Source organism: Melospiza melodia, chromosome 3 (assembly GCF_035770615.1).
Source record: "Melospiza melodia melodia isolate bMelMel2 chromosome 3, bMelMel2.pri, whole genome shotgun sequence".
In the NCBI taxonomy this organism is placed as follows: Eukaryota; Metazoa; Chordata; class Aves; order Passeriformes; family Passerellidae; genus Melospiza; species Melospiza melodia.
In genome coordinates this window covers 46,189,565-46,204,728 of record NC_086196.1, presented here as the reverse complement: position 1 = coordinate 46,204,728, position 15,164 = coordinate 46,189,565, and the positions used below count along the sequence as shown (strand labels likewise).

At 34.0% G+C, this 15,164-nt stretch overlaps 1 protein-coding gene across 10 annotated transcripts in view; it reads left to right on the top strand.

Moving 5' to 3' along the window:
* Positions 1-15,164, top strand: part of RYR2 (ryanodine receptor 2) — a 381,629-nt gene that overhangs the window by 333,698 nt on the left and 32,767 nt on the right. For all 10 annotated transcript variants that reach the window (XM_063151586.1, XM_063151578.1, XM_063151584.1 and 7 more), the window contains 6 exons: positions 484-563; positions 2,482-2,558; positions 3,941-4,014; positions 11,984-12,064; positions 13,041-13,129; positions 14,542-14,670. In XM_063151586.1, the coding sequence (XP_063007656.1) occupies positions 484-563; positions 2,482-2,558; positions 3,941-4,014; positions 11,984-12,064; positions 13,041-13,129; positions 14,542-14,670 (530 nt within the window). The remainder of the gene's footprint in view (positions 1-483; positions 564-2,481; positions 2,559-3,940; positions 4,015-11,983; positions 12,065-13,040; positions 13,130-14,541; positions 14,671-15,164) is intronic.

The window sequence follows — 15,164 nt, the reverse complement described above, 5'->3', positions numbered from 1 at the left end:
TGATTTTTTTCCCCGTAGAAACCATCTTATTCTAAGGTTTTATGCTTTCATTTTTTTTCTTTTGTGATTTGTTTCCACAATAGTGATGTTTTAAAAACTCCTGATTATAAATTTTGTTTACTGTAATTAAATGCTTGGGTCACTGTCATTTTCTGAATAAACCAGAAGGAAACATCCAGATTTTCATGCAGAGGGGACATATTGGTAATTTTGAAAGCCAGCTTATCATTGTGAGCCCACCCTTAAATCAACTGTTTGATGCTCTAGTGATTGAAACATGGTTTATATTCCCTGAACTTAGTTATTCCTGCCTTATATTTTGCTTCTTCTGTGTACTTTATATGCATTAAACTATGTCTGTAGGCACTCATGAAGAAATTAAGGAAAAATAGGTCAGTTTTACAATTCATTTAATGGATATAATAATAATAAAACATTACTATTTTTAATATGGTCCAAAAATATATTTTATAATATTTTAAGGTGAGATGGGGCCAATGGTTGCAGCAACCCTAAAGCTAGGAATTGCAATCCTAAATGGAGGAAATTCTACTGTTCAGCAGGTAAGATACTAGTTTGTTCTACCTTTCTAGCCAGTATAGGTCTTTATACCATGGTCATTATTGCTGTAGTAGCACATTAGGTAGTGTCACTGTCACATACTGTTTATCCTCTTACTCCTGTTTGCAGAACAAAATCGTACACAAAAGTACCCTGCTTGATGGGTATTTATTATTTGTTTACAAGGCTAAAAGATTTGTTTTGCACTTCAGTTGAAAGGCAGAAATTTTATGTTATATCATTTACTTCTGTAGGAATTCTTAGGGAAGGAAGGCTTTCTTGGGAGATTGTCATTGTCCTATAGCCTGAAGAGCAAAATTGCTGACCCCAGTCTTCACTAACTTCACAACTTCAGAAGTCCTTAGCTTATGCATTGAGACTCTTGCTGATAAAAGCAGAGAAAATCCTGAATAACTAATCCATTGTAAGATATTTGGTTCCCAGTGGACAAGTCTGATATGTTAAAAGAATCCTGCAGTGCTGTAGAGGCTGATATAGGGTATGTTCAGGGTTCTGTACTAACTGAAGATTCCTATGTTGAGAAGGGTGTATACCTGCCATTACTAAATTATTGCAGTATAGTTTACAGAACGCAGACAACTGGGAGCAATTAAGGTCCCAAGTGAAGCTGCTGAATGCAACCAAAATAATGTTCTTTTCAGGGGGTGTCATTGCTAGGAATTGACATGAAAGACTACAAGTAGTGTAGAAATTATTTGCTTGAGCCACTGCCAGTTCTTTGTGATGTCATGATATTAAATTGGAAAATCATAAAATTTCTAATCCTACAATCTGTTTTTAAAAATCATTTGATAAAGACTTAATGAATCAAAATGCAGGGAACAATTAGTATTTTTAGATTGGTAGGAATGCTACTACTCAAAATTACATTCTTAAAACATCAAAGCATCAATTGTACAGTTAGAATTCTTTTTTTTTTTAGTTCCCTCATTTATACCTGTTTCTTCTGGTGTTATGCTCAACATTCAAATTTTCCTTTAGATCCTAAGATCAGCTTTTTAGTCTTCCTTGAGAATAATGATATAGGTGGGGGGAGAGGAACAGTAGTGGTTTTTAAAAGTTATTATTATCATCCTCCTCTGGAGTTCTTTGCTTTGATTGGTATAATGTTGTTGATTGGGGTATTCTTTTTCTGTAATCTTGAATCTACTTGGGTTAACACTGATATGTTTTGGTAACACTGTCTGCCTACGTGCTGCCCATTTTGGAGGTTACTTATCATCCACTTTTCCTATTATTTTTGCAAAAATAGTTTTACTTCATTCACAACATGAATTCTTGTAGCTTTCCTATGAAGATTGACCTTTAGCATTCTGGGTTTTCTTACAACGGAGAGCTCTGGTATCATCCTATCTTTTTGCTCAACAATGCATTACATTCTAGAATCACAGTTCACTCAGTAAATTCTTGGTATCACAATCTGTTTTCAGATAGTTATTCCACATTATAATAAAGTTAAAAAAAATTAAAATATGCTCAAATTAATGCTAACATACTGTTGCAGTTAAAATAATTTAAAATAAACTGAGGTTAAGAAAAATCTTTTCTGGTGTTGAAACAATAGTGTCAACATAAATTTTTAGCCTAGTAGTAGCAAAACTGCATTTGTATTAAACTCTAAATTCTTCTGGCTGTGTTGACTTTAGTTACTATCTTCATTTTCCATGCTTTAGGAAGGCATAACCAAGATGTATGACCTTTTCTGTAAAGTACATAAACATTAAATGTTGCTTTTGGTTTTGATATCTGTATTTTTCTCTTCAAGGGTCTTTAATATTAGAGATATTTCCAAACACCAACATCATTAATAGTATTGAATACATATAGTCTTAAGTTACCTAGGTTGTTATTATAATAGGAATATTAACTCTCTGTGTAAATTATTTGTGCTTGCTGCAGAAAATGCTTGACTACCTCAAGGATAAAAAGGATGTGGGGTTCTTTCAGAGCCTTGCTGGTCTTATGCAGTCCTGTAGGTAAGAAAGCATCAACTTGAAAAATTTATTATTTTGCATGGATGTTTTGTTCTATGGAATTTATAGTTCTGGAATGATCCTACATGATCTACATAGTTGTTGCAAACAGCACTAGGGGTTTATAAGGAGCTAGATTTGGGTTAAAGGACAGGATGATGCTCGTGGGGGAAAAATATTGGTGATATGGATCTGCTTTGTAAGAAAGCTCTTTCCAAAAATATTTACAGAATTTGAGTCTACCTGAGATATGGCAGAAAACAACTCCAGAGTTAGGAGCATTCCTCAGAGGCAGATACTTAACTCTGTAGCCATCCAGTAGTCCTGCAGAGATCAGGTTAATGATCAATTATAAGTAAGCACAAAAGGTATTGGGAAACTCCGGGTTTGTTAGAATTAGTCATAAGACTTCTTAGAAGTCAGAAAAAGTAAGGAAATATCTGATTTCATATTAAATTAATTAATTTTAATAAATTGAGGTGATACTATGACGTTTTTGTTCATTCAGGTTTATTTATTTATATAAATTCTATATATAAATGTATGTGTTTAAATGTTTTATACATAATTTCTAAGAATAAACTATATCAGTAAATGATGTATTAGTGAACATAAAACATAGGACTAGAAGGGGCTCCCTGGATCAGGTGATTCAGTCTTCTTCTATCCAGGGTATCACATTTGTATTCTTTTTTCTTAATTATGTATTCTTTTTTCTTAATGCTGTCTGTGGCCAAGTTTCATTTTGAAATCAGAGAGCAGTGAGGTTTCTTGCCAGCAGAGGTTCTGTCATAGTTCTGTGTTAATCTAACTTTTATAACCATTTTTGCTTATGAACAAAAGTTATCCCTGGCCAGCTGTCATGCAAAGCCCTGAAAGGCAGAATCTCACAGGTTCACAAATGAGATGTGTGAGGTATCGTCCTTCCTTGAATCTGGTTAGTTGAATACATATTGCCTTTTGGCAGCTTCAGTTTTTCAGAATGTGGAAGGAGAGAAACACTAAATGGAACTAATAATGACAGTTTCGTAATGGAGCTTGCTGCTTGGTATGAATTGGGTTATAATACAATAGTCAATAACTTGGCTTCCTTATAGCGCCTAAAAAGGAGTATGTGTATCCTAAATGCATACATTCTCCTTTTTCTTGGTCAGTCATACAGAGCTGAACCTTGTGGTCACATTCAGGGCAAAAGCAGGTTCAGCCTGTTTAGCTGAGATTTGTAGTCTCCTAACAGACATATATCAAGCCACAGAGATGTATCTTTTTCAGACTAGTATGCTTGTAAACTTCAATGAAATCACACATCCTTTTTAACTTCCACAAAATTAAATATTGCATTTATTTAATTAATCACAGGACAAATGTAATTTTTCTCACCGCAGTGTCCTTGACCTAAATGCATTTGAACGTCAGAACAAAGCAGAAGGCCTTGGCATGGTGACTGAAGAGGGATCAGGTACTATTGATTCAACAGAAATTATCCATGACCTTTTTGAAGTTTTGCAGAATCAAGCTGAATTTGAAAGGACCCAGGGGAGGTTTAAGTTAGGCATAAAGAACAGGCTCTTCACCCAGAGAGTGTTTGGGCACTGGAGCAGGCTCTCCGGGGAAGGGGTCACAGCCCCAGCCTGGCAGAATTCAAGCAGTGTTTGTCTGGACAGTGCTCTCAGGCACGTGGTGTGACTCTTAGGGTGTCCCATGTGGGGCTAGGATTTAGAATTTGAAGATGCTTATGGGTCTCTTCCAATTCAAGATAGTCTGTGATTCCATGAAACTTGTAAATATATATCTAGAGGCTGAAGCTAAAACAGGTTTCCTAAAAGTGATTTATGTTTAATTTACATAACTAAGCCAGTCCTTATCAACAGTAAATCATTAGTATGTGTTGAGTTTCAAAATGATCTCAGAGGACTGTTTCTCATCATTTTGAAGAAGTGAAGACATTACATGTAAAATTGAAAACATATTTCAGTTACGAACACCAGTGTTTATGCATGTAAAACATTTCAGAAGTCCCCATCCAGTTTCAGCATAGAATGAAATTAAAAATTCCCACCTGATTTCTTGAACTGAAAACCACACCACTTACTTAAGCCATAAATTAAATATAAGAGGTTGATGGAAATCTATCTGCTCTTTGGGAAAAAGTCTGGGAAAACTTTTTCTTTGATTTTTTTTTTCTATTTGTCATTGGGGAAATATTGCAAAATTTTCACTCTACTTTTGACTTTGAACCAATTTGGCTTTCTATCCTCGGTGTTGTTACTTTGCTTGTCAATTTCTTTCTTCTACTACTCCTTTACTGTGATTGTCTGAGTACATTAAGTTCGTTCTTGCGTGCTTAATAGAGCTACCAAACCACATTTTCTTCCCTTATCTTCAGAATTTTTTACAGTGCATTTTTATGTTTAAATCCTACAGTGACCTAACCTTTTAACATGTTTTTATCCTAAAAGCAAGGTAAAAAAGCTTGACTGTATAATCCCTATTGCATTTGAGGGATCATAATTCATACCAGCAACACTGCATATCTCATTGTCCCTTGTGCCTGTAGGTCTTTTATGCGGCCTATTTCTTTAATATTCAACTGCTTAAATAAAGATTTTTCACTGACTATTACATTTGCCTGAATGATTTCAAGGCCAGTCAAAAATTCTGCATCTCTGAAAGTGCTCTCACAGTTTAAATTATAGATTAAATCTTTCTAGACTTATATGAGTGATAAAAAAGCAAACCTATGCGGATAAAATTTGGTTACAAGATGGTAAATTGAGTGCTGGTACAGCTATCTGGCATATAATTTTCAGCCATTACTCTCATGTTTTACTGAAGATTATTCTGCACAACCTTTTGTTCTTTTGGACAACATTTCTACTAGTACATAGCTAAACCTGTTCAAAATGTTGGATTCTGAAATGGACTCTCAAGATATTGGCTCATTGGCTTATTCTTTTTACCTCTGCCTCTGTTTCTAGAAATTACTGTTTTTGCATGCAAATATAAATAAATCTTTAAATGCTGCATAATTGACTCTACTGATGTTAAGAGTATTTTTGTGCTTCCTCATTTGAGGGATTTTTTTTCATTTTCTGTTTATTTGATGTTTCTCTTTTAGTACAGAACTAATTTTGGCAAAACCAATACTAACTATATTTTGTATTTCCTAAAACAAATTCTCACCTTTTTTTCTTTTTTTCCTGTTCTTTTTCTTTGAAATAATTGTCCTGTCCTCCCTTCCTCAGTCATCACCCATGAGCGTGGTAATTATTAAAAACAACTGCCTATTCCTTATTTTCCCTGCTCTTAGCTTTGTGTCAGTATTGTACAGCTCCTGAATATCACTAGATTTTTCCCTGTAATACTGCTAACCTAGAGTGATTTTTCTGTTAATATTACAATTTTTCATCCTAAAATTCTTGGTTTACACGTCCAAACTTCCCATTTTGGTCTTCCTCTCTTTCTCAGGATTTGCACAGTGACTGACACAGTAGATGTAAGAGCAACAAGCTTTTTTATACTTTTCTTTCCTGTTCTTTTTTTATTTGTTTTCATTTTAGTGAGCCCAATATTTGCAATGGATGAATGTTAAAAGGAAAAAATAGTAATATATACATACACAAAGCCTTGTGCTTTAGCCCTCCTGTAGCATTTTTGTTGTGTATTGAATGTGGCTTTATTGCTGCACTGGTTTGTGCAAGCACAGGAAATCAGTGGTGGATCCAGTGAGGATTTGAGGGTGGATAGTGAGGAGAGGACTTGCCACTGGCTAGGTTTATCTAATGCAGTCAGGAGTTGATACAAGAAAGAGGTGGTGCACTGCTCATTTAGAGGAAATCAATGCTGCTTACAGGTTTACTCTTCCTTATTCTGAAAGCTACTTGGTGTGTTATGGTTGCTATACCTCAAAATTTCCTTACTTCAAGTAAAGGAAGAGCTTTGTAGGAGCAGTTGCCATGAGATGTTCACCATGTGAAAAGAGAATTTAAAATACAAAATGTGTATACCAGTCAGCAGAAACAAAGAACTCCAACACAGCAGATGTCTTTTCATTAGCCAAATGTTAAGGAGGAGGATGATCTGGTGTTCTATTTGTTTTCTTAGTGGAAATTTTCTATTTGGCAACTTAAGAAAATTCAACACAATGATAAGGATAATATTTTTCATTTGTTTTCTTTGTTAGTGTGCAGTAGCAGTGTTAAAATACTGTAATCACTGCGTCAAAGATTACTTGGCACAAAGGGATAATATTTGCAAATACCATCTTTTCCTACATATTAATATCCAGCAACTGAAAATTCAAGGCAAAAGAAAACCAAATCCAACCAAAAAATACTGTATTTTTCCCTTTCAAAGTTACATGATTGTTGATAATATGTTACCTTGAAATAGCAATATATTTTTTTTTATATTATGAAGCATGCCTTTTTCAGTTAATTGAAAAGTAGTTTACATAAGACCTGTAAAAGTACTGGTATTAATACCTGATAGCATTAAGAAAGCCAAGCCAGTGTGTCTGTGAGGGGACTCCTGTAGTGAACAGTTTCAAAGTGTCCTAGCTTTTATAGGATATCTGAGCTCTTATGTCTGCCATCCTGTGAATTACCATCTGTAAATACTACAAAGGAAGTACCAAAAATGAGAAAGATTTTCGCACTGGTTTTTATTAGTTTTGGGTTTTTTGAGAATGATGCTTAGTCTATGAATATTTAATTAATCCTCAATTAAAAATAATTTTATTGATTCCCAAGGAAATTATGGGATATAAAATGTGCATTTTAGCCTGTTTTTCATTTCATCTGAATTGGCTGCAGAAGCACATTCATGAGTAATTGTCATTGATTTTGCAACCTACAGCCCCAAATTATTATTCCCAAAGTAAAAGAAAAACTATTGAAACTTACGGGAATAAAGGCAACCTTTCCTCATGTGCAGTTCTTGTTTCTGGTCCCATGCCAACATTAGCAATAGATAGAAAGCCCTTTATTGAGTCAACATGGATGTGAAATTTATTGCTCTATTCCAATTGTTTCTTTGTGCTGTCCACATCGTAAGTGCCTTGTCCTGATATTCCTCTGACTGGTACTACCTTCCCTTTCCAAACCCTGGAACCCCCACTGGTAACAACATTGATGGTTCTTTAGCAAATGTGTTTCTTACTTGTTTTTGTGGTGTACTCAATGTTGTTTCTTCTGTATGTATTTTGTTTTGATTGTTCTGTTTCCTTTTCCAAAAAGGGGGGTTCAAAATCAAAGACATGTAGAAATACTTACTATTTTGCAATGTTTTTTCATTTAACACTCATACTCCTTGCCATTTCACTGTGAGTCACAAAAATCTTGAAAGTGCAATGTTTTTCTCTTTTGGAGAGCATTGTTTTACTTCTATGAAGTATAAAACTTAAGATGTTTGTTAAGTTTACACTTAGATTATTTTACTTATTTTCCCCCTTTTTCAGGAAAGCTCTTTTTTAATGTTCAATTTTTAAATTTTTTATCATGTCTTTCCTTAATTTCTCTTTAAGTTCACAGAAGTCTTATTTTAATAAAATACAATTTTAGAATGAGATAGTAACTCTTAAAGGACTTTTATCAATCTGAGAGGTACATGTGATATAATAACTAGCTGTACTGTGGGTTTTCACATCAGGGCTATTTTCAGCCATTAATAATGTGGAACTAATAAATATGCTTTTGACCTTCACCAACCTTGTTACACTTAAAGTAGATGCTTAAATTCTATGTAGTCCACTGTAGCCTGTATTGAAGAGGTGTTTTCCACCTTCATAAAACTGTATTTGAATCAGTGTTTGCATTTAAAAGGGTACATAAATAAATTCAGAGAATTTCACTCACTGAGGAAACAAGTGTATTTCTTACTTGAATTAGATTGTTGAGATGTCAAAGGCATTCACAATCCAGCCCAGTACTGTCTGGATCTTGTGATAAGAATAAATTCACTTGTTTTATTATGGGGCAGATTTGATCTTAACAGGAATCATAAAAAAGTCCTGTTCGTATTTGAAAGCTGTAAGTATTTTTTTATTTCTGTAATATGCACTATCAAACCCGTGTTTCTGAGTAGCGATAGAAGCCAGATCTTTTCCACTGGGGATTTAAAAATTAAAATCAAGAAAGAGGTAGAGAATCATTGAACTTTGACACATGCACTTTCAATGAAAAAAACCCCCATGTATTTAATTTTTCATTGACTTTTATTTTTGTTTCCTACACATGATACATCTGTTCCTTTATGTCACAAACACAAACTGCCAATTTTGCAAAAGCTGCAGGCTTAAAGCCTTTGTGTGTACAGCCATACCATTTACCTACAGCATGAGCAATGGCAGCATTTTAACATCTGAGCAAATGTTTGCTGGAATATATCCAATATCAAACACAACTTAAAAATTAAAGAATGTTTTTTCATAACAACTTAAATAATTCTATATGCAGTGTGTATGTTTCTAAGTACATTCTTTGCAAATCTTTGTGTAAACTGGCATGAATTTGTGTGCACAGCAGCAAAAGTTGCTCTCCTGAATTTTATAGAAAGAATGGATCTCCGTTTCAGTTCTGTAGTTGCCGGTGAGGTACCACTTGTAGTTACCAAGTACAATCTGAAAATGAAAATTCCTGACCATATCAACATTGGTTCTTGTCTGATTTTGATCAGATGTAAAAATTGCAAAAATGAAAATGTAAATCTTAGTGTGGCCAGGTGGTTTGAGATGGGCTTTTTTTGCTTCATTTTAAAATAGGTAAAAATGTTTTTAAAGTAACAGGCCTTTCAGCTTTTGTGCAATGATGCACCTAACACCTTCTGATTTTTAAGAATTTTGCCCTAACTTGTGTTCAAGTTGTGATTCATTTACAGTGGAGCTGATTATAAGACCCTTCCAGGTCCTTCCAATAATAAGAATGTAACTTATTTAGTAAAAATTCCTGAAGTCCAGTAATTGTACTAAAAAGCAGGATCTATATGACATTTTACCTTGAGGCTTGTTTTGCTTCTTATTCTGGAATATCATACTTGCTAAGAGAGCAAGAAATATAGTAGTCAAAAGTATTAAGCTGTAACTTATTCTGTAGTCTTATTCCTACAAATGGCTTTGATTCAGTGGTGCCTTAATACACGAGAAATAGATGATTGGGCCTTTCATGCCCTTGATTTTTCCAAGCAAGTTTCCCGATGAGTTATTTTATAAAGTCATTGCCATCTCAGCAGTCAAGCTACAAGCATTATGTGTGTGATAGAGGCTTCACCAAATATTTGGCTTTCTGTAATTCTTACTTTTTGCACCTAGTTCAACAAAGCATCTGACCCCACATGTAACTTTAGGTGTGACAGGAGTTCAGTTAAATTGAAAAGAAGAAAGTAACTAACCCAGAGAAATCTTCTCTACTGTGGCATTTGTCCAGCAGCATATCAAACTCTCTTGCAGAACTGAACCTGCATGTAACATTGAATAATATTCTTCTAGGAGCCCAGCCCCCTCCTGCTTTTTGCCTTCTTGGGCCTATATTGCATGTATATGTTCATCAGCACTGACAGAAATAGTAATTTATTTTCCATTGTTTAATGAGCTGAAAGAGTTTTCAGTCTCCTGTGACTGAAAAACTCTGTGTCTGGTAGTTATATTTTCAGGGGAGAAAAATGTCATGGAATGTCATTCAAAGTATTTGGCTCATTCTTAGAGAAACAATTGGGTATTTTTCGTGACTGCCTGAGTTCATATTTGGAGTTAGGAGGAAAAGCATCTTATCTTTCCCTATGGTACAAGAAATTATGTTGACATATGCCTTAGGGATATATACCCTAAATACCACAATTTGTCATGAGAGCAACAGAAGAGTGTGAAATTTTGTACTATAAAATAGTCACATCAGTTTTCAAAATACTTTTGATTTCTATTCCTAGTGTACTGAAGATTCTTACTTTAAAATTCACAGTCTGTAGACTAATAAATCCATTAACTTGAAATTATAATTGCTCATGACTTTATGTAAAGTTAAACTTCTGATCATGTCTATTTTTACTCCAAATTGCACTAAATGCTGTTTACATTTCAGCTAGCACGAAGAAAATTAACTTGATCATAGCCAAATCTAGTCCAAACAGTGATGATCTAATTATAATAACATAGTAATCTGTAAATGTGGATATTGTAATTAGAATGATCTACCAATAGAACAGCATGGAAGTAATTGTTAATTTAACTAAGGTATCTTTTTTTTTTTTTTTTTTTTTTTTTAATTTGAATGCCTTTACTCCCTTTTCTGGTCTCCTATTCACACGCTAAAGGTCCTCTCTTTGTAGAGCCTAAATTACATCCCCTCAAAGAAAAATTCTTTCAAACTGTTTTGCAGTTTGCTTACATTTTTATGTCCCTCCTTTTTTTTCTTGTTTACAAATAGTGTTTGTTATATATTAAAATTATGTGTATTGTTAAATAGTAGAAGTTTTCGTGACTTCCACCTTTGCATACATAGTCAAAATACTTCCCCAATGTTCTATATGAGAATTTTCTGACTTTTGATAGATGGCCCTTGTTGCTTTAACACTTATAGTATTGTCCTTGTGTGTCATTTTATAAGCTGTTCTATGTTTTCCTCAGTTGTGATTGTTCTCCTGGGTGAATGGTTATTTCTCCTCTTCACATGTCCCTGTACAAATTTAACTGTATGTATTGATATACTTGAAATAATGATGGGTTAATTGAGGGCTTTTTAGTATACTGTTTCCTGTGGGGGAGAAAAATAGGCTTGAAGCTTTATTCATTTGGATATTAGTTGTTTACCAAGAAATTAACTGAAGGGCCTAATTCAGTAAAGCATTTTGGCACTTGGTCTTAATTCATTATATATATATTGTTTTATTTTGTCAAAGGAGATACTTCTTTGTGTCTGCTGTGTCAGCAGCAGACTGATAATGAATCCTCAAATATTTCAGTCCAAATGGTTCTTGAGAATGCATATAGCTGTAAATTTCATGGGTTGTTTTAGAATATTTTAAAATCAAATAGTTTATTTGAGGACTTATTTTCATAACTGATTAATTCTCATTCTGTATTTTAAGTACCTTCTTTTGTGATGAATGGGAACGAAATTGATCCAACCCTAACCTTTGTATATGACACAGCCTCCATGCCCAGTGAAGTCAAACAAGAATGTAAATCAGGGATTATTTGTAAAATGTTGCCAAGCTCATGCTGCCATATTTATGACTCAAAAGTTAAGTTTTGTAATTGATTTTTTTATAACCAAATAACTATCTGCCAAGCATAAGTCATAGATGCTTCAGATAGATTGGTGGTTATAAATTTTCTCTCTCCTTCCTCTTAATACTAATTATGGAGATTTTCTTCAGGGCTGTGAGGTGTTACTTGGCAGACTGTGATAACCTGCTTCCATCTGGCCTTTCTACAGGAGAAAAGGTGATGCAGGATGATGAGTTCACCTGTGACCTCTTCCGCTTCCTCCAGCTGCTTTGTGAAGGACACAATTCAGGTTTGTGGGCAGGCAAGATCAAGGTGACAGTAACTGATGATAAAAGCTCTTAATTGATGGAGGTTTGGCAATTTTGTATTCATAAAATATTATGAAAGATGGAATCACTGCTAGACCATACATGAAGGGAAAATCTTTAAGTGGAATTAAGTTGCCAGTGTTTTTTAACAGCTTTAATTTTATAGATAATTGTTTCCAAAACAATGAGTTTTGGATCTTGACCTACTAGGAAAGTTAAATTTACATAGGAAAATGTATGTGGTTTGTAACTTCTAGACATGGAAATTTCAGAGGAAAGTGTAAGAGGAAGTTGTATTGATTGTCCTTTGGCATGTGTCTGCTTTCGAGTGCACACTGTTTCCCACTAATGTCAGTTTGAATTGTATGTGAAGTTACAAGGCACACAATACCTTTCTTGAAGAAATGACATATCTTTTAAATATAAAAGAACACATTAAAAGTGCATAATTATTTTTTATCATTAAGTAAATTCCCATGTATTCTCTCTGTCATTCTTCAGGAATGAAAAGAGAAAAAAAGGGATATTTGTCCTTTTTAGGCATTAGACATATTTCTGACTTAGTTATCAGGATTTGTATAATTATTTGATTTAATTTTACTTAACAAAATATATCCTAAGTATAATTGCATTGATATTGATGTAGTTCTAGTCATAAATAGACTAAAGTAAGGCCAAGTTACAGGTGAAATATATAGACAAGGTTCTGGCTTTAGAAGTTCTCTGGTATGTGATCTCTGCAATAAGATGTGAAAACTCTTACAATGATTTATTGACAAAAACAGAAAAACAACCCAACTAAAAAAAAAAAAAAAACAAAAAAAACAAAGAAAGAGAAGAAAATCCAATCCATGTCTCTAAGCTAAACTTTTCTAGACCATCGTAAACCAGAATTAATTTTCAGAAGTGTTTCAAAACTTAAATAAATTTAAATAAAACTTCTATTTGAATTTTTAGATTTTCAGAATTACCTGAGAACTCAAACTGGTAACAACACAACTGTTAATATTATCATTTCTACTGTGGATTACTTATTGAGAGTTCAGGTAAGTAATTTCTATATGAGTACATAGATGAAAATATTACTTACTTCTATACAAGTTTTATTAGAGGAACACATTTATTTGTCATCATGCTTATTCTGGTCCCTGTAGCCCAAGCTGATGGGAAAGGCTGAAATTCTCTAGTGATTGTAGTTCTTTGAGAATTGCTACTTATTCAGGGAGAGTGAAAGGCAGCATACATGTGAAAGACTCGTTCCAGGCTTTATCCGCAGGAATGCGATGGAGGCTGTTAACCAAGGAGAGCAGCAGAAGATGGGGCCATGCTCAGTGGGTCCCTGAGCACAGGTGTTGACTGAAATTACCCTGTGAATGAGAAGTTTTTTGTATTGCTCAAATTCAGTTTCAGCCAGCTGCTTTTTCATCCATATTCTGATTTAGGCTGAGCACTGGCCGCTCTGTAAATGAGTGCCCATGTGCTGGAGTGGAGTGAAGCATAAGAATAGCACATTTTCTAAGAAGGAGAAAAAAAGGCAAAAGGAAGAAAAAACTGCAGAAGGCAGTGTGTTAAAAACCCTTTCAGTAATCTATTTTTAACTATGTTTCAAATCCTTTTAAAATGAGAACATGTAGTTGTCACAAGATTGTAGAAATTAATGAAAAAAATCTACTTTGTATCCAGATTGCAGCATGTGAATGTGAAAACATTTTGTTATAAATGTTCAAAATTTTTACCTCTTTTTGTTTTCCTTCAGAAAATTACTGCACATGATAATATATTATGGCTTGGGGTTTTTTTCAGTATTTATCTAGTTAAGTTCCCTTTAGCCATTCATTTATTTGCTCTGAGAATTCCAGACATTGAAAATTCTTTTTCTTTATTTTTGTTTACAGTGCTGCTGTTATCAACATTGCTTTCTATCTTTTTGCACTTTGTAGAAGTTGTGAATGATTTTCATTCCATTGCTTACTTTGTTGAAAATTTAATAAGCTTGCCTTTGGGGAAGATGGAGAGAGGAATCATGCACACAAAGCAACATTTGCTCCCACTATTGACTAGGTGTCAAGCAGGCAGTATAAAGAGACATTGTTTAATGAACAGCATACAGCATGGCAGTACTACTGAGCACTCCCTTTCAGAATGCAGGTTGTTGTATTTCTAGGATCAGATACCAAGTCATCTAATTTTAATTTGTTTTATTTTGAGGTTTGCTGTGGGGTATTTAAGTTATTTCTTTCCCTGTATTTTTTTCCTATTGATTCCCTTGAGATGAAACTACAATCCTTGAAGTAGTACTTGGGAGTCGCTGGGTGGTTCGTTTAAAGCCTTTATAAACTAAATAAATTCTAGAACCAGAACTGTCTAACACTGATTTTTCTTATATTGATGAATATCCAGTTGGAGCCAGTTTGGCCACAGAATCTCTTTATGCCTCTCACAACTGTTTTTTCTTTAGGAGTCCATCAGTGATTTCTATTGGTATTATTCTGGGAAGGATGTTATTGATGAACAAGGACAAAGAAATTTTTCCAAAGCCATCCAGGTCGCAAAACAAGTTTTCAATACTCTCACAGAGTATATCCAGGTAAATTAATTTCCTCAGAATGTTATGAACTTGAAAGGAAATTCCTCATACATTTAGCATGAAGATATAAAGTAGCTAGGTATGACATAGAAATATAATATAGATGCATTTATTCTTCAACATTATTTTAGTGCATTTGTTTATATATGAAGCTAAAGAATGAAATATATGTCTATAACTGTCACTACTCTTTAGAATTTTCTTTAAGTGTTTTTTAGTGCTGTGCTCTACAATATACTGGGGGGAAAATCAGGAAACTGATTCTCTAATCCCTTATGTGAATTTTGCTTTAACCTTCTCTAAGGTTTTTCCTAATTTACAGAACTACATAAAGAAGAAACAGCTTGAAGATTTGTATCCCTTCAGCACTTATTGTTTGAAGTTGCAAACAGATACACACTTTGGGGGTCTGAATTAGTATACTGAGTCTTGGCTAAAACAGGCCAAGTTATTAGGAGTAATTATTAGGTTATTTTCTTACAGTCAGTGGTGTT